Source organism: Danio rerio, chromosome 20 (assembly GCF_052040795.2).
Source record: "Danio rerio strain M-AB ecotype USA chromosome 20, GRCz13ab, whole genome shotgun sequence".
Taxonomy (NCBI): domain Eukaryota; kingdom Metazoa; phylum Chordata; class Actinopteri; order Cypriniformes; family Danionidae; genus Danio; species Danio rerio.
This window is the reverse complement of record NC_141040.1, coordinates 31154999-31179210: the sequence shown is the minus strand read 5'-3', so window position 1 is coordinate 31179210 and position 24212 is coordinate 31154999. Positions and strand designations below refer to the sequence as shown.

Genomic DNA, 24212 nt, shown 5'->3' with positions numbered 1-24212 from the left:
TACAATAATAGTTGTATTTCAATCCACAATATTTGCACAAATTTGTCATATTGCAAAAAATATTCGTAAAATAATTTTCTTTCTAATTTGTGAAAAAAAAAAAAAAAAAAAGCCACTGTGGGTCTCTACATAATAATAATAAAAAGTGATAACTTATCCACACCTCAGATGCGGTCAAATGCGGTTAATATTCTGATGTCTGAAATCACAATCAAGCAAGACATTTCTGGAGGATGTTGGAAAATCAAGAGTTAGTAAGGGTAGAACATGTTTGACTATTTATAGGGCTTCTCTTCTATATTGATTGGATAATGGTGTGATTGTTAATGCTAAACTAGGGCTGTCAATCATCTGTGCATGCTCCTCCTAGAATTATGTTTATAAAACATCCCTAAATTAATAGTTCACCCATCACCCATAACAATTAGAATATAATAAAAAAAACTAAATAGATTAACAATTTTTTTGCATTTTCCCCCTTTTGTAACATTCTAAAGTTGTTGACTCATAATAAGAACAAAACTATTATTCAAAATAGCTATAAAATGTCGTACAGCTTGGAACATGAGAAAATCACAGAATATCAATTGTTTTCAACTAAATAACTCATCTAAATAAATCATCTTAGCGTTTTTACAATGTAGATTGTGTCAAAGCAACTTAACATAGACGTTCTAGTAAACTGAATCTACGTCAGACCAGTTTTCAGAGTTAAATTCCAGTTTAGTTCAGTTCAGTGTGGTTTAATTTTCACTGCTGAAAGTCCAAACACTGAAGAGCAAATCCATCAATGTGCAGCTCCACAAGTCTCAAACCAAGCAAGTCAAATGATGACAATTATTGTTTTGCTGTTCGATTACACAACATTATATTTCCTTCTCCTTATCCATCTTATATAAAAGATCCAGCATTTCAAACCCTGAGCAACAAACACAGCTATACCTTCAGCTGAATTCAACTTTAAGTCCTTGTGGAGATTGATTAAATGTTTAGAGGTAGCTTGCGCTCATCTGTTGTGATAAACACAGTCTCTGTCTCTTGGGCAGGACTAATGAGACAATCCCAGAGCTCTGCAGGGGCCATCTGTCATAAGATGCCCCAGGCTGCAGGGCTTTCCTATAAAGACATCCTTTCGCTTTGCATGATTTACACATGGGAATAACTCTGCCTCATCTGATTTTTGAGAGGTGGAAAGGGGACCAGGGAGACACCAAGAATAAAAAAACAGGAAGAAAACATGGTCTTCCTTTCCCCATTCCTTTCAAAAATAAAAACTTGGGGAGAAAGAAAACAAGCAATTTGGGTTCACATCTTATCCACATTAAACTTGGGTAAAGAGAAAGCTTATAATTTTTATGTATAAACAATGTAAGAGCGGTAGAGCTGCTGCAAAAGGGTCACTTAAGGACTAGTCATAGTCTATTTGACACGCTTGACCACTGGACAAATGAGGAACAATTCAATGAGAAAAAATGCCAACTCAATAATGAATAGAAAGATTTGCTAGGCAAAAATGAAATATGACAGCAGGGATATGCAGAGCTAGCATTGCACTACTTGTGAATAAATATAGATGTGTGTGAACTAAAATGTTTTTAAGAGCATGTGTGTGAAAAGCCACTCATAAACATGTTCAAGTGTATAATGTCTTATATTAAAATTTAAAAAATTCTTACATTTGAGTAACAAAAGCATAGAATCATAATATTGGCCCAAGAAAGACTTACTATTACTATTATTATTATTATAAATATAGCATCTAGAAGTATATTTAAAACAATAACCAAAAATACATAAATATTGTTTTCAAATTAAGTGGACAGGTAAAAAAAACACTGTATTTTTCATGTTTCATATAATTGTACATGTTCTCAAATTCACATTCACATTGGGCTTAATTTTAACAATCTACTGTCAGCACATAGTCTAAAGCACATTTTCACTAGTGAGAAAACTGTTAAGCAGACCATGTGCATCAAGGATAAAGAACAAGCCTCCTCCATTCGGTCTCTTTATCATTTCTTTATTTTACTTTTACTCTTTACTTTACTTCTTTACTTCTGTAGATAAAAAAAATGGTGTAGTACACACTCCACTGAAGACATCCATTAGCCTACAGATTTAATTTTGTTCGTAAAGTGCAAAGATTTGTTTCAAAACTATTTCTAAATTAAGTTCTAATTTCCAGCAAATGTATAAATGAACAATACTAATGAAGTGAGGTCAAAAACTGAGTTATATCCAAACACACGTCCTATTCTTATGCCCCATATGGTGATGCAGACATTTCCAAAATCCAACAGGTGGACAAATCTAAACTTGTTTTTACTGAAAATCCAGTGTGTATTAAGCAATGTGTAAGCATTTTGGACCCGTATAAGCGCAAAACTAACATGCTCTGCGCTGGACTTTAGACCAGGTTTTAGTTGGTCAATGGCACAGTCTATTTCAGTTCCTCAACAATGCACATTAACACACCTCCTTGACACACCGATGAAATTAGCCAAATGAATATGTTATTTAAACAACGTGGTGCAAAACGTGAAAATTAGGGTTGTGCTGGTCTGAAAATAGCAACAAATCGCACTAAACACCTTATTGCGCTGGGTGTGTGACAGGGCCCATTGTCTCACAGTCCACTGCATAAAATTACAGTTTAAGCTTTTTCTGCGAAACAGTAATTTTCCACCGAGAGCTTGTTTCTATCCTCCCTCCAACCTGCTAAAGGCTCATGGACTCCAGCAGTCGTGTGGATGTCCCTGGAGTTGTGTTGCTCTACTGCACCGTGTGCAGATGCCCTGACAGTCGCCCAGTTTCTCAGTGGACCGCTCGGCTTATGTAACGTGCCAGGACGGGAAGCCAAAAACTCCCTTATCTTTCTCCTGAATCAGCAGTGAGCCGCTCACTCGCACACACACACTCTATCTCTCCCTCGCTGTTTCTGCTCTCTTTACCACCTTTTCCCAGTGATGGACAGCAGCAGGTCGTTCCCCAGATATTTCAGCTCACTGTTCGGATGCCTGGGTCTTACGTGACCTCCATCTTAGGTCAACACATAAATCCTGTGGGAAAATGTGGGCCAAAAATTTATCTCGGCTTGAAAGAAATGCTGATCTGGAAGGATAAGTTGTGAAGCATAGCGGGAGCTGGAATAACAAGCGATGAACTTGTATGAGCCATTATTCTCAAGTGTAGTTCCAAAAAAATTGTATACGAAAGCTTGAAAATCAGTTTGGGATTTATTTTTCATTAATGATAATAAAAGGATAATTTGCTGAGTGTATTTTTGTGCTGGTACATTTGCCGTGTTTAATCTATTAAAAAAAATAAAGCCCGGAAAATACATGACATACCTTTTCTAAATTAATCAGCTGTTTTAAACTAATCATTTTAATTAAGTATTTAATAAATCACTCATTTAGACTGGGATTTGCTACACCCACTGCAGATATATGTCTCTTAATCAGTGATTCATTAAAGCATTTAATCAAAATGATTGGTTCAAAACAGCTGATTAATCTAGAAAAGCAGCAAGTGACAGTTTTTTTATGAATGGATCACTAAATATCATTGATTAAGACAGGCCTAATTGATTCTAAAACATTCAGAAACAGACCTGCAGTATTAAGACACCCACATTTTTGCTGTTTTGTTTACTTAACTACATCATAAACAAAAAATGCAGCAAAAGATTTAGTTTTTATGACAAATTATAGGAGCATCAAAGTGACTGACATATACAATTTCAGCTGGCACATAATAAAAAAAATATATATTGCACATCCACAATGGCATTCACTATGTTTAACATTTTTAAATGTCAAGTTCGGTCCCAATAGCCTAGTGGTTAATGCACATAAGCACCAAGGTGCTCACGGCAACCCAAGTGAGATTCCCCGCTCAAGGCCCTTTACTGATCCTTCCCCTATCTCTGCACTCCACAGTTTCGATGCACAAACAAATATTAGTGAAACTGAAATTGGCTGATTGTGAAAAATACAACTTAGACAATTTCTCACAAGCTCCTCTCATTTGGCACTAATCCAAATGTGTGTTTTAAGTCACAACAAAATAATAACTTTAATTTCTTTCAAAAATGTCTGTAAAATAGTGTCAAATTCACAGCTAAAAGTAATCTACATAAGGCATCCTCAATATATATGTACAGTACTTTCATAAGTCTGTTGTTTAGTAAACACAGAGTTGGATGTTCAGAGGTGAATTTTGTCATTTTATATTAATAAAAAGGAGACCAAAATATCACTGCAGAACCTAAAACAGCTGCATCCTCACCTCAATAATACATGACGTGTAGTACACAAATGCCATGGAGCTACACAAAACATTGCAGGTAGAGGTAAATATTTTATATCCTGCTCTGTGGAATAGGCACTAGAATATATTCATTTCTTCTGAAATGAAAGAGAGCAGGTTGAGATTGTTGCCACAGCACAGTTATTTCAATACGAATGATGTTTCAATCATTTTGTATAGCTATTTTTGTACCATTTATTATTTGTACCACTTATAACTTTTGTCCTCATTATAAATGACATAACTTAAAACGTTTACAAAATTGTTAATAATCATATTTATTAGTTATTTTTAATCACAATTAATGAAGGGTTCATTTAAATTTCCCACCATAAGTGCCAAAATATATTTAAGCTTGTTTTCTTGGAAAAATAGTTTTAACTGGTAATCATGGCATAGCTGTTTTGTAACAGCGTCAAAACTAGTTTTCTTTTTTTAAATATTTTAAATTTTCTTTTAAATTTAAATTTTTCTTTTCTTCTAAATAATTTCATATTTAAATAATTTTAATAATTAAATAAATAGAAATTGTAAAGGTTTTTTTTTTTTAAAGAAGTTATATGGTCTTAATGTTTTTGCACTTATTGATTCACAAATTTGCAACAAGGCAATAAAATCTATATTTATTTGGAAAGAAATAAAAGATATATATGTATCAGGGATGCTTCAATCCGTCGACCGGAGATCGGTATCGGCCGATAATCACATTTCATGACTCAATAAGTACTCGCCAATCTGGCCAATCTCATGAACTGATGGCAAGTGTTTGGTTATGAGTTTACAAGCAGAGGGAAAAAGTGACGAGAGTGAGAGAATGAGCAAGGGCACAGTTTCTAAGCATTACGTTGGTCAGGTTAACTTCTTATTTATCTATTATGTGCCTGAAACTTTTTCTTCATTGAGATGTTTTTCTTCCATCATTTAAAATGTTTCTAATTTGCATTAATCATTTCTTACCAATGTTTTAAATCTGTTTTATCTATTATATATGTTTTATCTGTTTTATCTATATTTTGTTTAAAGCTCCTTCTGACCAAAACATGTCCACACTAAATGTTTATAAAAGACATTTTAGAGGTTAAATGTTGTATCCTTAATTTATTCTCTTAGGAAAGGAGAAAACTCTACTTAAGTATTAAACTTAGAGGGAAAATGTGCTTTTTTGCATTATAAACCTTGAATATCAGAATCAGAATCGGTACTCGGCATCTGCCGATCACCATGACAAGGAATCGGTACTCGGTATCAGCTGCAAAAATCATGATTGGAGCATCCTCAATAAGTATATAATGTACCTTATTGTAGGTAGGATTATTGTAGGTCTTTATTTCCATGCAGGCATCCTGTTAAGTCTCTTGTCACTTTGTGTAAAGTTTAAGTGCATGAGCTTAGCCAGAGTGAATTTATGAAAAGTCTGATGTACCCTTTTATAGAAATTACAACAGAGACATATTTATTTTTAAAAAGTTAGAAAGTTCAAAAGGTACTGCATAACCGGAATTGACACAGTACAATGTTTATCTTTCTTTAACAACACGACCAACTTATTAATTTACAGAAATATTAGGTAATAATAAGACAAGTCATGCAGAAATGACTTGTCATATTAAATGTTCACGTTTCTATCCTAGAGAACAGAAGATAACAATAGTGATAATTACTTCACTATTGTATTATTAATAATTCAGAGATAACTTTTTCCTTCTTAGCCCCAGTATCTCTTAAGGCACTTTAAACAAGCCTGAGCCTAATTAGCATTTCAAATGTGACTGAAGTTCACCCAAAAAGTTATTTTAGGATGTCTTGACTGTAACCATGCATGACAGCATTTAACAGTGCTGCACGTTCAGCAGAGCTAGGAGGAGAGAGGGAGAGACAGATTGAAGCTACAGTATGTTTGCTTGTCCTAGCCAGACTATGGTTTCTGGTTTGTTTAGAGTCTGCATTATCAAATCTGTACTAACGGTTTAATGACCCAGGGACTTAATCATTTGTTTACAGCGGTCAAAAATCACCAAGCACCGCATTTCTCTCCTCTAAGATCCATTCTTCACGATATGCGCAGAGCAACTGTTCGACAAAACTGCTTCAGCTTTCCCCTCCAGTGCCTCTAATTCCATTAAACTCATTACAATAAGTGAGCCACACCGGGCTTCAGCAAGCAGAAGCCATAAAGCAATGATTGGGGTAATAATCCGAGCCTTCACTGGGGCATTTTAGCGACTGTTTGAAGAAGCACCATTTGCGGTGCATCGGTCATTGGGCATAGCTAAATGATGTGTTCGCATGCATATAAAGGAAGGCATTAAACATGTCTCTCTCTTCATTTTGGCAGACTGGGCAAGCTCATTAGTGGGGAAATAGCTGCCAGCTGGGTTTTCCTTTGGGAGTTGGCTTCCTTATACCAAGTTCTCAGGCAAAAAAAAATGTGCAACAAACAAATTCACCAAGTGAAATGATTCCAAAAGAGCTCATAACAAGTCCCCGTTTAATAGCCAGGAGGGTATGTTCCACAGCTTTCATAAATAAAAGATTAATTTCCAGAAGACTGGAATGTTTTAACATTAACAGCTTGGATTCCACCTCCACTAGTTTCACTGGAAAATCTGAATAGTATCCATTTAATGAGAGATGCCTCAGGATGACACAAACCAGGCCAAATATAGTTGACTGACTGTTACCACATGGATTCTGTTTTTCTGGTAGTGAAGCAATGAGTTCTGGTTCTGGACGCCACCGGGTCAATAAAGCATACATGTCAGGCTAAAATATATAGCTAAAACTCTATTATTAGCCGGTTAGTGTTCTGTAGCTAAAACACTGACTGACATTTATGACTAAGATGCGAAACACCTGCTCACACTCTGTTTATAATACTACTATTACACAGTAACCACATTACATGGTCGATAATGCTCTCAAAGTGTTCAATATTGTGCATATTGTCATAGCTGTGGAGATTGCAGTCAGTTATTTGTGTGTTGGACTCTTCTATGCATGGAAATAACCTGGTTATCATTTTCACTATACTCCCATCAGACAGAAATGACTATTTATTTTAGAAATTAAGTTTTACAGATGGCACCTGTTAGCAGCCTGTTGACCCATAAAAGTTAAAGTAGACCTTTATGCCCTTTTTAATCAGATGTAATGTAAATCTGAGGTGTCCCCACAATGTGTCTGTAAAGTTTTAACTCAAAATAACAGCACAAAAATATGCTGTTTTTTGTGTAAAAAGTTGTAAATGCGAAAAAGTTGCACATCGTCATTCTCTTTTGTGAAGATGTCCATGCATTTCACATAAAACATCTGTTAGATTTTGATTATAATCACAACCATAGTCATTTCATTTAAATTCCTTGACAAGGTTTTCCTGAACATTTAAATATTTTAAATCCAAATAAGTTTGAATTTCTGAGATACAGTGCTGCACAGATCTGCAATTTATTCATGGGTGCTGGGGTTAATCCGCAGGTTGGATGGGTCAGGTAATCAAAAAGTACATTATGTTTATTGCAAGTGGGTCATGGGTGAATAAGATTAATCATTAATTATGAAAACATTAAATACTTTCTCTAAAATATGAACATTTTTCATCTGGCAGAAAGACACAAATATGCAGATTTAATTAACGTGCATCATTGCTGGACTGGTAGGGACAGACAGGGGGTTCCATTCTCAAAGCTGAAATGCAGTAAGCATCTCCAGTCTCACAAGGGTATGATTTTGTGTTTACACATCCCTCCAAGTTCTTTCTTCCAAAGTAACCTGGCCATACTGGTCTCCACAAAAAAACTTCCTGAGTTGTAAGTAAGAAACAACCATATAGTTAGTGTGTTTCAAAGACCGTAACAGCAATATTCATACTAAAGTCTGAAGGGAGTAATAAAGCCTGTGTTTACTTTAACCATGTAGGCTAATCTGCACAACAAACTTTTATTTTAAAAATAAATGTCTATCAAAGTCATATTTATCAGATGCACAGATTAACATCACTGAATCTCATTGATTCCAAATGATGTTTAATACAAAGAATTAGAATGGGTTAATTAATGTGGATTAGATTGGGGACTGTGATTGGGATCAGATCAGATTATCATTGGGGATCAGATATTTATAATCAAAGAATAATAATAATAAATAAATAATAATTTAAAAAATCTTGTGTATATCTGACAAAGTTTACAAACTCGTCGTAAACAACATTAACAGTTGTGAAAGAAACTGCATGTGCTCATATTAGATCTGTGCATTATATTATATTATATTATATTATATTATATTATATTATATTATATTATATTATATTATATTATATTATATTTTCCCAGAGATGGGTTGCGGCTGGAAGGCCATCCGCTGCGTAAAAACTTGCTGGATAAGTTGGCGGTTCATTCCGCTGTAGCGACCCCGGCTTAATAAAGAGACTAAGCCGACAAGAAAATGAATGAATGAATGAATGAATGATATTATATTATATTATATTATATTATATTATATTATATTATTTATCTAATTAATATAATATAATATAATATAATATAATATAATATAATATAATATAATATAATATAATATAATATAATATAATATACACTACATACTGCAATCTATGCTGCTAATATGAACAAAAGAAAATCACTCGCTGTCCTTGGCTGATCAACTTTAACAAAACTGTTTTGCACTTGAATGTTCCCCTTGATGCTCTAGTGAATAAACATGGCAGACTGTGTTCAGCTTACTCACTAATATAGCAGATGGAAACAATGCAAAATAACAACAAATCTGTTCAACCTATATATATAGTTGTTGTGCGTCAAAGAGAGTCTGGGAGCCGGTTTGTGTTTTTTGCTGTGTGAGTGATTTGGACTGTCTGGGGCCATTTCCCTGTCTGCAGCTGATTTGACAGGCCTCTCGGTTGTTCCCATGACAGCATGTCACCGGTACCAAACCAAAAGAGCAGCTTAAGTCTGACACACCACTCAATGCTTATGCCTTCTACTGTGCCATAAGTGTGAAACACATTCCTATTTCCTAAACATAAATCATTGTCGCTTCTTGTGACTTGAGTCACAATTTATGTTTTTGACAAGACGTACAGATATCATGCTTTTGCCTTGTTATCTTGTTATATCAAAGAAGCATTAAGGTGACAGATAAAATGCTGATGGAAAGTTCTATGTTTACCTATTGCAGGCTCAAAAAACAGTGAGCATCAACCTAAAGGGAATGCACTAAAATCGTTCAAAACTTGTACAACTTTTTTTCCTCTGCAGAACATAAGAAGAGTTCAGATGCAAACCCCTCTAAATCCCTCAGACCTCTTTTTTTGTAAAGGAGAATTTTCTATCAGGCTGATTAGGTTCAGAAGTTTCATTTTATAGATAATGAAAAGGTTATTAGCTAGTAAATAAAATTAAAAATAATAATAATAAATGTCACTTTAGACAATTCTTTGGTTTTTAACAGGTAGATTTTCTTTTGCATCAAAACCAGCTAAATCTACTTTTTGCAAAAACCTTTAAATCCACCTATTGGGACAAAATTGTAATTATTTGAAAAATCACTAAAAATGCAATTAGAAATTATTTTACCAAACATAAAACACATTACACAAACCACCTAAAAAAAAAAAATACATAAATCTGTCAAGTAAGTGGCGGTTCATTCCACTGTGGCGACCCCTGATAAACCAGGGACTAAGCAGAAGGAAATTAATGACTGAATGAAATCTGTCAAGTAAGTGCATTAATCAATAGCATCAAAATTCACAACAATAAAATCTTAATCTGTTGTCTTTTCTCATATATAGCATTTAGATTTAATGCAAGTAGAACAATGTAAACATTGCAAACATAGTAATTAATGTAGAATAAAAACATTGTGAAACATCAATATCTGTGCATTGTCCATGAATATAAAAAGCTAATCAGACATATAGGTAATATGAGGTAATATAAATAATGCATAGTTTTATACGTATATCTTTCAAAAATAGCTTACATTAGCAAAAAAAAAAAAAAAACACAAGGTAGGCCTACTGGCAAAAAGGAGATGTCTCTGAGACACTTTTAAAAGCTGTCATTCATTCATTCTCACAATACTCAAGGTCTTGGTCTCTTTTTCGTCTCTTGTTTATTCTCATAGCATCCATGTGGGATAAAAGAATGGCATCTTTACTTCGTCTTTCATGAAATGGAGTTGCTGTTTAATGTAGCTATAGTAAATCAGACTCATTCGTAAAGCATCACTGAGCAAAAAAAAAACCGCTATGAATGCATGTCACACCTCCGACTGTACAGTGTGTTTTCTTTTTCTTATAATGTTTTTTTCTTATAAAGCTGTGAGTTTTGAGGTAAGGGACGTTTTCATTGGCCATTCACTGACAGTCAGACAGGCTCATCCAATTCATCAAACTTCATCTTTTAAAATCTAAATCAGTAGCAGAATAAATAAAAATATCCTCATAGAGCCAGCGTATTAGCGCACTGTTACATTTAAAACTTACGATTTGATTCACGCCTTCTGATTGGTTCTCAGGATATAGCCGCTTTTGCTGTCAAAGGCAAGTGGCATTTAGAGGCTTTTGCAAACAAACTGTTATTTCTGAATGGGCTAACATTGGGATTCAGATGATTTAAAGCAAAAATATTTTTAGAACATGTGCTACGTACCTAAAGCATTCGCTCAATGTCATAAGCTCATTTTTGGAGTAAGTGGCGATTAGCGGCTTTTGCATCAGAACTCTTCATATGTAAAAAAATAATAATAATAATAATTCTCATAAAATGAAAGCCGCCAGTTGTCAATTGAAATTGTTGTGTACCCACCATCATTCATTGTATGTTAAACAAGAACATTTATACATAAACAGAACCATATAAAATATAATATATAATGTATCACTTTCCAAATTGTTTGTATTTTAATACACCGATAAATTTCATATACAAAAAATATATTTATATAAACAGATCAGAATTACAAACAATTATGTTGTCTTACAATACAGAATGTCTAATGAAAAGCCATGTCAAATCAAATAATACAAGAGACAAAGTGAAACACTTAAATATTTGATACCTCTTGATGGCCTTGTAGCAGATGATGGCAGTCAGGAGGAGGAAGACCACAGATGCACAGATTACAGTCCCCAGTACTAAGATTTCCATTTCTCTCCTCCATGGTGTCATGGGAGATACAGTGGAGGGAGCCACTGCAAGAGAAACAAAGTGTTACAAAGAAAGTAAATCACAAATCACAAAACTAAACAGATCACGTGATTCTCACTTTATTTTATGCTTGGTAAACAACACTCATTGCAATGTGTATGTAGATACACATGTAAAAATACACACACACACACACATATAGAACTGAAATAGAAAAATCATTGGTTTTTTATCGTTATTACCAACCCCATTTTCTGAACAGTAAGGCAAGGCAAGTTTATATATATATATATATATATATATATATATATATATATATATATATATATATATATATATATATATACATATATACACACACACACACACACACACACACACACACACACACACACACACACACACACACACATATATATATATATATATATATATATATATATATATATATATATATATATTTCCCACACTATGGTAATGCAAAGTGCTTTACATAAACAAGAATAAAGAAACAAGAAAATAATAACAAATGATTAAAATAATTAAAAACAGATTAAAATGTCCTAAAACAGGTTATAAAAAATGAAAAAGAAAAAAAAGACATAATAGTGTGATCTGTAGGACATAGCACAGTGCTCAGTCGGTAAAGGCACAGCTAAACACATGATTTGAATATACCTAATGTTGGAGCACATCTGATCATTTCTGAAAGCTGATTCTTCTTAAAAAAAAACAAAGAATCCTGTCAGCAGCAACTGTGTGACTGTCTTTTTGGGAAGACCAGTGAGGAGTCCATTACAGTAATCCACTCTGCTGGTGATAAAAGCATGAACAAATACAGTACTGCATTTTTTTTTCTTTATTTGATGTTGGTGATGGTTAAAATAGCCAACTCCAGTCATTTATTGCTACTGAGTCATTTCACCTAAGCTAGAGAACAGAACTTCTCCTAGTGGTCTCTCACACCAGTTTAGCTTGATGGCCCAATCACAGGGATGCAGCATTTAGCTCTACTCCATTTATCATTCCGTTTCAAAGAGGCACTTTATTTGGACCATTACACAGCCGTCTCATCCAGAACTATATTAGTGCTTCAGGCTGCTCTACCTTCCCCACCACTTTAAAGTTGGGATGAGTTTTCTCTGGTTGGGAACTGATAGTGGCACCTTGTATACGGAGCCGTTTTAATGCTACTGATAAAAAAAAAAAAAAGCACAGGAGAAGGATAATTAACAAGTTCATTGGCCTCTTGAGCAAACAAGACTACTGCTTTCACTTTCTACTTCTTGCTTTTCAGTCTAAATACCTTTGAGTCACAAAAATAGAGATTTCTGGCTGTTGGCTGTGCGCGAGCCTGATTTCACCAAGTAGGACATGTTCCTGAATTAAAATCTATGTTGATCCTGGAACAACATTCCAATCAGCCAATCAGAATTAATGCTTAACGTTTATGTAAAGTTCAGGCTTACTGATAGGTTTATGCACTTCTTCATGATTGTTATCCAACTATTATTCCTCTCTGATTTGGGGAATAATTTACAGTTATTGTTGGGTTTAGGGGTATGGAATATGTATTTTGGAAGAAAAATTATGTTCCAGGATCAACATAGATGCTAATCCAGGAACGCATTATACTTGGCAAAATCATGACGCGTGTTGCCTGTGCTTGGGACTAACAACTCAATTTACAAACAACTGTGTGTCTGTTCTTAAAACAGCTTACAGTAGTGACCTCAAAACAATATTCATTCTAGCATAACAACTTAAACAAGTCATTTTTATAACTATTTTACTGTTTCCACAAACAGTTTAATAGGTCTGAAGTCTATGCCAGAGCCCAATCAAAAATCCAAATTTTTCTCTTTAAAGAGTTAGTTCACCCAAATATGTAAATCATGGTATTAATTACAGACCTAGACGGCATTTCTACACACAAGACTATGTAATGGCACTCTAAGATGAGTGGAGTTTATTTGCTGGTCACAATTATGGATGAGGAGAATACTATATACACAGTCCTGCTTATTAACAGGATAAAATACCTAGAAAAATATCTGTTGAGTACTAACTAACAATGCTTGACCACTGATGTTCTCATATGCTCTCACCATGTGGAGACATGAGTCATATCAAGGCTGTTTACACCACTTTGCATTTTACGAAATATAACTTTTGCTGCTGTTAGATGTGGCATCTAGGCATGGCATGATAATCGGTTACAAAGTTTACCATGGTTTGGAAAAGTCAAGTCAAACTGATAATAATTTCTGTTATATCATTCCTAAGGTATATGTAAGGTTTTTTTTTTGTTTTATGTGTTTTGTCTAGAAATCTGTGTTAATGAAACTAACAAAGAGAGCAGAAGACAATGACTTATTTGAATTATTTAGCCCGACAAGTTTATTGTTTTCCTAGAGATGGGTTGCGGCTGGAAGGGCATCTGCTGCGTAAAAACATGCTGGATAAGTTGGTGGTTCATTCTGCTGTGGTGACCCCAGATTAATAAAGGGTTCAAGCAGACAAGAAAATGAACAAATGAATGAATGTTTATTGTTCCAAAATATTATACATGTTCCTAAAATAAAATATATTGTGTTCAATGAGGGAAAAGGTTTTTTTTTACCCAGACATTTAAAAAGAACTTATTTTAGAGCAGTAATCACAATTGCATGATATTTTTATCCAAGTCAGAAACTAATACCAGCCCATAAAGCTTTTGCTGACATCTAAAATCACAACAGTTTTACTTTGAAAACTGTGGTTGCGTTTTAAAATGCAGTACTTTTGAAGATGAGGGCATGCTGGTGCGCATTCGCTTCTTGATTACTGGTGGTTATCTGGAGCATTCTGTATCCTTCATCAAGCCCAGCTCAAATGACCAATATACAAATTTTGGTTTTATTTCGGTGAATATTGGTGGGTGGCAGGTAGGTGTGCGGGGGCCATACCTGTTTACATTGGGATGTGAAAATAAGGGATAAACCCCCCCATTTAAATAAATAGCTATTATAAATAGATTGAATTAAGTTATCAAATCTCATTAACCTTTTATTTACTTTATAATTTAAACATTCCGAATAAAGAGCAGCAAATTAATCTTTTATTTAGATTTTTCATTACATTAAATAACAGCTGTCACTCTAAACATGCACAGATCTATAACAAAAGCATTCAATTGCTTTTCTTACTTTTTATGCTCATTTAAGACAAATTTGTTGTGTTTAAAAGGAAACCCACCTAGATCGAACTGTTTATACTGTATGTCGCTACATAAACTGACTGTTTTAAGGATTACATAGAAGGGGCAACAGCGCCTGTAATAGAAAAAAAAATCCCTCCTTTTTTATATTTATTTCAAAGTGTTTTCATGCCTAAATTAAATGAAAGCACAGAACAGATTTACAATTAAGAGCAAGGGGCATTCCCTGGTGGTTTGGCGGTATGGTTTGCATATAGGAAGGCTCGGCCCTTAAAGGTTCAGGCAACCCTGGATAACTTTTTTTTTAATATTAACAGATTTGTGTGTGTTGAGCATCAGTTAAGACAATGTTAGCACCTGTAAGCTTTAATTGTGGGGAAAACTGGATAATTTTGAGCTTTTGTCAGCTAATTTCAGCTTCCGGTTTTAAAATGATTTTTGGGGCGGGATCAAAATCGGCGACGTAGCGCAGTACTGCAAGTGCAATGATGACGCGTCGGTTTCTCATTATTATTCATAGCGAAGTTTTCTTATCCTATGAGAAGAGCCAGCTGCTTAATTATTCATGAGACCTGCCAGAGTCAAGCCCGAGCTGTGACACACGTCACGGACCCACGGGCACACAGTATTTAGCCGTTCATGAAGGCTCATATGCGTTTGTTTCCATGATCCACGCGGTTTGTTGCATGTTTTCCCCCGCGATCTTGTCAGGGCCGATCATACAGCAAAGCTGTGTGTGCTGCTAGCATTTTTTGTCGGGAGAGCAGCACAAGAATTAGAGAATGGCGGACGCTGTCTTTTATCAGGAGTTCATTCACATTCAGACACATCACTGTGCTGCTGTGTTTGCCTAAATCCTCCAGATTACCAGCAGGGCTAATGGTTAAAATAGACAGGTCAGGAGACCTGCTGCACTGAGTCTGCTGGATACGGGGATTGAGGGAGAAGTCCCCATTTATACGGTTTACATGAACACACTTATCTTTATAATTATATAAATTGTGGTTATGTGTATATGAAATTACGAATAACAAATGTAGCAGGGCATTAAATCACTATTTATTTCTTTGCATTTTAACTTTGTAAACTATAAACTCAAGCGTCTCCTCACGGTTTGTCTCATTTTGTGAGCTAGCTTCATTCGCTCACGTTCTCCCCTGCTGGCCACGCCCACTCCTGTTCGATGCTCGCGGAGCTCCACGCCCATTAATCATGCATCTTTTGAAAAAATTCTGAAGTAGACTTTAACCGAAAGTGGGGGGTGTCATGGCCCTTTAAATGTTTATTGCTACCCTTCATAGAAATATTTAAAAAATGGGAGAAATACAGGAAAACACCTTTACTAGATGATAGTGGGATAGAATGGTAAAATACAGGAGAATACCAGAAAAAACTGGACAGTTGACAGGTATGGCGGGGGCTCAGTGGTGACTTGGGGCTTGGTGGTGGGTGGAGTTTAGGAAGGGGTACTTCGGTTCTCTATGAGAGTATCACGATTTGTACCATAGAGGACACATTGCACTTTTTTCTGTTCGGTTTGAATATCAGACACCCTGGTATAAAAAATTGTTATGTGTAAAAACAGAAGTATTTTTTGGGCTTCAGTCACTTCTGATCTTCAACAATTTATGTCAAAGTTCATCAACAATCTTTCTAATAAAAAAAACTAGACTGCAGCTTATTTTGTAGGGTTGTTGTTTTTAGCCATTGCGTCAGTCATTTAGTCACAAATCATTCTAATATGCTAAAGCTTTAGGGCAAATAAATGGGAATAGAAAGTGCATATATGAACTCTGTGACCTTATTTAAATGTTAACGTGGACTTGCTCATTTGTAAACACATTTAGGAGGATGTTTTCTAGTTGAATACAAATGTAATGTCAAAATACTATGACGCCATAAAGAACACATGCTACTGTAAATTTGTGACATAAGACATAAAAAAAAATATATATATATAAAAAAAAAAATATATATATATATATATATATATATAACATTTTTATAAATATAAATTATTAAAATTGATATACAATTTCCCAGATTTTTTTGAAAAATTATTTTCAAATGATATATTTTAAAGTCTTATTTTTCACATCAATTTATTGCATCCTTGCTAAAAAAATAAAAAAAACTACAGCTTAACTTTTAAATGATACGTCTCATTAACTCTTGTTTCTCATGAAAATCAGCTCATAATAACACAAACACAGCATTACTTTATGTAGATGATGTTCTCAAAACCAATAACCAATGATGCAGCATTCTCGTTTGTGGGCAGGTTATGTAATAACATAATCAGTTAAGTCCTTGTTAAGCAAGTGGGCAGGTTTTAACAAAGATTCACTGTAACCAACTGCTCAACGGCACAAGAACCAGCATTATTTCAGTGTGTAAAAAAATAACTGTTACACTGTAGAAATACCCCAAACATCACTTTTATTCCTCATTATTCACTCAAACCTTCAATTAATTAAAGGACTGTGAAGTGTAAGCCAGCAGCTTTGGAGTATAAATCACTGAACAATTCTCCCTTGGGTCGAGACCAATGCATCAGCAACTTCATATGGGCTTCTCTCTTGCTGTTTATCATCCTGATTGATGCTCCCAATCCTCACCATTCTGGACGAACGGAAGAAATGCAAACACATAACTGCTGAAATAATTCAGCAGAGGAGAAACTAACTCTTGTATTGATTTCCAAGTCAGATTTATTACTGATGAACGGCGGCACACCTGCAAATCAAAATACAGTACATTATCGAGAAGGCAAAAAGCCTCAGGGCAAATAAATGGGAAAAGAGAGTGCGAAGATGACCTCTGTGACCTTATTTAAATGTCAGAGTAGACTTGCTCATATGTAAAAGCATTTAGGAGGATGTATTCTAGTTGATTACAAATTTAATGCCAACATATGACACCATAAAGAAAAGACATCTGTGATGCTATTTGTTCATTTCTTTAACATAAAATCTGTCTGTTTCCATAGGGCTCTCAGCATCTTCTGAACATGCTCTCAGTCTGATAACAAAGCAAAGGCTGAAATGACTAATAGTCCTAATGACTGCCTGGAAGACAAGGCCTGTCCTCAGAAGACTCCTTAGTCTCAAATGACCCACATGTACTTACCGAAATACATGGCTGGCCCCAAAGACATGACCTCCAGTGCCAAAAGTGTCTCGAGTGAACTCAGTAATTGGACCCTTGTGCATGTAGATGATGTTTTGGGCAGGCATGGGAAAAAGAGACACTGGGATTCAATAGGCTTTTACACTCTTAAAGGAATAGTTCATCAATAAATAAATAAAAAACTGTCATTATCCATTCACCAGCATATCACTTCGCTTTTTTTTCATTCAGCAGGGTTTTAAATTGCAACTATCTTGGTTGCATATGCACCCGAAATTTTATCTTTGTGACCTGAAAATATATTTAGGAGCATTTGTGTGAGTGCATAAAATTGTTGCCGTGTAACAAGTTTCCGCAGCAAAATGTTCACCATATATGCGTATTTAGAAAAAATTCACGCAGAGAGCATCTTTGCACCAAAAAAACCCAAACGCAGCACTCAGGAATAGTTGAAATGTCAACTTGCTGCAGTAAACAAATCATGCAATGTCTGCCCCACCTTCAAGCTCTTCTCATTGGCCCACTGCCCTAGAACAGAACGCAAATGGATTGATTAATATCAGCTGTCAATCACTCAGTTTAGTTGACAGGGAGCTACAACAACGAAAAATGTAAAGGTCTGGATACGAGAGAAAAACAACACTGACAGATTTAGTTTTAGAAATCAGATAAAGCTACAAATAATGGCACATCTTATTAGTGATCATGTGGTGAATGTTAATGTACCATTTACATTTTCCGAAGAGTGGATAAAAGACTTCCAGTGGGTTAAAGTCCGCTATTAAAATTACTAAAGCCATTCACTGTGAAGCTAGTGGGAACTGCTTGCCACTGAATTTACACATTTTAAGCACTAGATGTTGTACCGTTATTTAATCCTTTATTTAATGAACAGGTTGTTGTCAGTCTTGTGACTGGCACCACATTGTATTGTCTTTTAAAAACAAAAACTGCCAGAACTGCCAATAAATCTGTCATCAGCACTTTCAATTTTACTTCCGTGACTCACATGCATAGATCTTTAATATACTTGCATAATGCCAGTCTATGGTCTTCATTGGATGTCTAATATCTGATTTGCCCAGTCCTCAAACCATTTAGTTGGTTTGTGTTGTCATTATCATGTTAAGGGAAAAAAAATCTTTGTTAAGACAAATTATTTATTCACGCGTGAATTGTGTATATATGAAACCACTGTGCAAAACCCTCAAACTGATAAATCAATTTTTAACACTGTATCTGTATTTTCTTGTTTATATATTGTGAGAACGCAAAATATATTTACTGTGTATACGCTCAACAAAGCTCATTTTCTATTGTGGCCAATCCAAAAGTATGATTGGCCATTGTGATCAAAACTCAACAGAAATGTGTGACAGGTTATTATTCTCAGCACTGCGACAAACAAGAAGTAAAATAAATCTGATTCAACATGAACAGGGTTAAGTGCAATGCCACATATTGACGCTTCACATTGCTTTACACTTATTTGTGAAGCTTGATAGTGGAGGGCAGCGATTTTGCCTTTTAACTTTTGTTCATTTTGGGCATTTGCACCACCAGCCCTTGTTAATAGTGACATTTGTTGGAATACCTCAATTTACCACAACCTAGTTTACAAAAAAAGTTGTTTTTCCCAATGTTTTGTCTTCAGACTCAAAGTGATATTGTAAAATCTGTGCTACAACAGGTGAAGCCACCAGAGCTGAAAATCTTTTTACTTTGAACTGATGCAAACCTATTGCAGGAAACCTCAAAAACAAATTTAGTAATCTTAAAAATAGAATAATGCGCCAGAAAATGCTTGTAATAATGTAATCCAGCATATGTGAAGTTTGATCTGAGTCCCTGTATCATGTAAACTGTAAATCATAGCATCTTCTGTCGGTGATGAAGCATCAGACATATCAGAGGTTCGGTCTTATGAAGGCAGAGCTAAACAGGCCTATTAGATTAGGCTATTTTTGTACCTGCTCTCCTGTTTAATGGAGTTACAAGGCTCTGGATTGCCAGGGCAAAACTGATTTTAAAATAAGAGGACTGACAGGCTGCCAGATAAAAAAAAAAAAAAAAAAAAACAATAACTCCATGGAGCTCTGCAATTTTTATTGGACAGCCACACAAAAAAGCAAAGTCAGGCACTTTTAAGTAATTTACAAGAATTTTCAAAGTCCAGACTAATTTTTACCACTCAAAGTATGAGCTCATCATTTTTTTATTCTCACTCTCTCTTTGGTCGCAGTACCATCTGCTGATTTTCTTGTACATGAATGATATCATATATTAACCAAGACGTGGACGTCACTGGCTTTAATTTAGTAGACATTTCTATGCCAACATTTATCCTCAATCACCCATAATACATGTACTTCACATTTATCCTCAATCACCATTGCCACAGACCACTTGTGTGCAGGTAGGGAAGGACTCCATTGTATTTCTACAACGGGAAAGTCTGCATGAAGAGGGAGAGAGCAATCGTGGGCCTCCATCCCTGTGGGTGGCTGATCCACACTCATGACAAAGTGCATCCGAGCAAAGGTCAGTGCAGAGCCTGCAGGCAACTGCTGCTTCCCCCATCCTACCTTGTTAGTCATACTAAACAGGAAAAACATCACTCTATCATCCAATGATGATGAGTGGCGAAATGAAAAAATAAAAAGAGAGCACAAAGAAGATCCAAAGCTGTGGGGGTGTGGAAAGCTAGATGAGACAGTGGGGGTGATCGATGAAAGCGACTCTCCGAAGTCTCTGGCACACATCCTAAAGCCCTCTTTAATTAAAGCTAGGAGCCTGGTGCAGGGCCAGACCTGAAAGCACGCCCTGTCCGATCGGTTGAGGAGATGTGGTGGAGCCAGACCGTGACTTCTGACATTCCACCACAACTCCTGACATTTGCTTGCGGCATTGAGCTAGATGCGCAAGAGAAAGAGCAAGAGCTAGAAAGAGATAGTATGTGACTTCAGTGGCATCTTCTGCTCATGCATTTACAAAAGTATTTACAAGGGTTTTATCAACAATTGAAATTAACTGTATTTTTAAAACATAATAACATGCTGGCTTATCATAATCACAACTGTCTCTTATTCTTCAGCTAAAGAATATGTTACATAATTCGCTTGCTAAATGTTTCAAGCATCTCAGACTAAAGTACTGAAATCTAATCCTGTTCAGATAGGAATGCCTGTGACTGTAAATATTTATTTATATTTTTTCTCCTCATTTATTTTGACCTTTGGTGAAAACCGCAAGCTAATTTTCTCATTGTGCTGCCTGGTGCACTTTCATTATGGATTTAGACCTTTGCCAAGTTTCTGAGTAAAATAACAGTTGGTCGTTCAACTGCCTGCTGGCATCCCATCTAACGTAAAAAGCTAATTAAATCAATAAGGAGAACCATATTCCAGAAACTGCACAGTAAAGCCACGATAGTAGTGTCACAATTTTTCATCATATTCATTTTCTTAATTATACGCAAAGGCTATAAATAAATGAAACACCCACATGCAAAAGTACCAATAGTAACTATGCATATTCCAATGCAATCAGACATCCTATTATTTTATTTATTCATTTATTCATTTTCTTCAAGGATTGGTCCCTATAATAATCTGGGATCGCCACAGCGGAATGAACCACCAACTTATCCAGCATATGTTTTACTTTTTTAGGTTCAATTATCGATATGATTTTCTACTATTTAAAACTGCAACAGTAGTGACAAATGTTTTCTTGCGATTTTGCTGCTATTTATATATAAAAAAAGCTTGGTTCCATCCGTCAGTTGTTTATTGGATTTCTGCCAGACACTAAATTATGCACAAAAAAGAGACAATAAGATAAAAGCAATAAGACAATAAGAGCAATAAGAAAAAAACTAAATTTAAGTGAACTGAATAATTAGATTGAACAAAGTCAACAGAGAGAATCAACTTTCATCAAAAGATATTTATAACAAAAAATAAATAAAAAAATTTATTAAAAAAAATAAATTTATATATATATATATATATATATATATATATATATATATATATATATATATATATATATATATAAATTATTATTTTTTGCTACAGTTTACATTAAACATTCAAAAAGCACTAAATTCATTTCTAAGCAGCAATAGTTCTACTTGTAATTTTGTAAAAGACAAAGAGATTAATAAAAACACATTTTAAAAGCTCAATACTGATACAGTCTGATCATGTCTGTCCAGGCTTCTTGAGGTATTCACCCAGGTGGTGAAGATGTGACACAATGTACGAAGTACACAACTTTAAATCTTGACTCTAAACAGGGTGCTGATTGTTTTATCTGTAAAGATATACACCTATCCCAGATAGCATTGGTGATAGAAATAGCCCAGTGTTTTACTTACTTTAACCTGGCGCTTTAACTGCTTTACACTAGGGCTGTGTAATTAATCAAAATTGAATCACAGTTGCGATATAAAACCTCGCAATTAGCTAATCACAAGAAGCTGCGATATGAAATATATTTGTATTGTTTAATTTTCTCTGCCCACAGCAAATGTATGACTGCCGTCTGTGTTTGACAGTCTTACTAGGCAATTGAGAGTACACTTTCGTTCTGCCCAAACAAAATTGCACAACTGAACTTAGTGAAACGCCCATAATAAAAAATAAAAATAAATTAAAAATAAAAAAAAACAACAACAGGAAAGCGTGGACTGGGGTGATGTCTGCCAATATCGCAATAACAGACAAATTAATATTTAAAAAAAAAAAACAGGACATCATTAAGTTGGGATTATTTTGGTTTTGAAGACACAGACACTGAACAAAAACGGGTAATTTATAGGATTTGTTACCACAGCACGAAGAAATACAACAACCAGCACCTAAAAAAAGCACCACACAGGTCTACATGAGGGATGTCTTGCTAAAATGTCAACTGAAAGTATTGTCAGTGATACTCAATCTAGTAGAAAGCAACAGCAAATTACAATTTCAGAGTTGTTTCAGCCATGTTAGTTAGCGGAGTAAATTTTTGTTTTTATAATAAGCTACACCATCTCCCTTTGAAATCAACTTGTTTACAGCAAGGTAAACAAGGAACAAGGTAATTATTTGTGTCAACTGCTTGCTCTAGAAAAAAATGAGTGTTTCATTTCTGCATATTTAAAACAAATTAGAATAAATGTTTAAGTTAATATCTTTTCAGTTCCTTTTTTAACTAACACTCACTGCATTCTGGATTGCACTCACTCAGCTACAATACAGATTACTGAGCTGAAGCTTGACTACAAAATTAAATCATAGATCAAAACGAAATTGCAATAGCTGTCAATAAAATCGCAATTAGATATTTTCCCCAAATCGCACAGCTCTACTTTACACTATAAAAAACTTGGTGATAACAAATTAATAAAAACATAAATATACAACTTTACACAATTTGGCAACATGTAGCCCCAAACACGACCCTTACATTTAATATTTAGCTGAAGAAAATTTAACTAATTGATTTTACAGTTTCAAATAACACTCTAAAGTATAGACAAAGGTGCTATAAATAAAACATTTAAAGTGCTGCATCATAATAAGTGTGATCAGCCTCTCTAGGATGTAATTAACCTAAAATGGAAAGCATTAATCAGCAGTACATAAAAAAAGCTTTACGGCCTACCCTTCAAGCTATAAGACTTGTTAAGTTTTTAAACTTATTTGCAGCTTAGCGTACCACCGAGCAACCGCATGGCTTTCAGCAAATGACTGTCAATCTACTAATGCTCTACGAACACTAATGTCCTCTCAAATAAGACAAACAGGATCACAGGGAATCAATCCATGTAACATTAGCAGATAGGCTCCACAACACATTGGACAGTGGGGAATGTGCAGAGTGTGTGAGTAGAGGTGAACGGCTCCTGATTCATCAGATTTACTTTATGCCAGGTGAATTTCTCAATTTCACAGTCAGTGAAAATGTCAGTGGGTGTTACATCCCTCTTTTATTTGCGCTATGGTCCAGTCATCAGACAAGATCATAGGTTTGAAGGAAAGCAGCCTAAAATTTCCTGTAGTTTCTTTGGAGGAAAACATATTATATTATATTACAGTGCTCAGCATATAAGTTTACCGCTCACAAATCTATCCTTTAAATTAATATTTTAAATAGGAAGCTATACAGTATTATATTTGTGCTTATACATTAGATTAGTCAGTACTGAAGCCAAATCTGGAGCTAATCAAACAAAATAACTTAAAATAACGGCCCAAAAACTAGTACACCCAAATTTATATGTTAAAGAAAAAGATTACATACAAATTTAAAAAGAGAAAAAAATAATCAAGAAGCAAAAAAATAAAACAATTTAGTTGAAATTTTGTAGGTTGTAATTTTTTTTTTTTTTTGCAATATCTTGCTTGAAT

The 24212-nt window shown here is 34.8% G+C and overlaps 1 protein-coding gene across 4 annotated transcripts in view; it reads right to left on the bottom strand.

The window, feature by feature from the left end:
• Nucleotides 1-24212, bottom strand: part of prima1 (proline rich membrane anchor 1) — a 44025-nt gene that overhangs the window by 8275 nt on the left and 11538 nt on the right. For 3 of the 4 annotated variants that reach the window (XM_087298253.1, XM_087298250.1, XM_087298251.2), the window contains one exon: nucleotides 11398-11530. In XM_087298253.1, coding sequence (XP_087154379.1) covers nucleotides 11398-11530 — 133 coding nt within the window. Of the gene's footprint in view, nucleotides 1-11397; nucleotides 11531-17107; nucleotides 17422-17814; nucleotides 17889-24212 lie in introns of those variants that run through there. The other variant, XM_087298252.1, reaches the window with a different exon arrangement.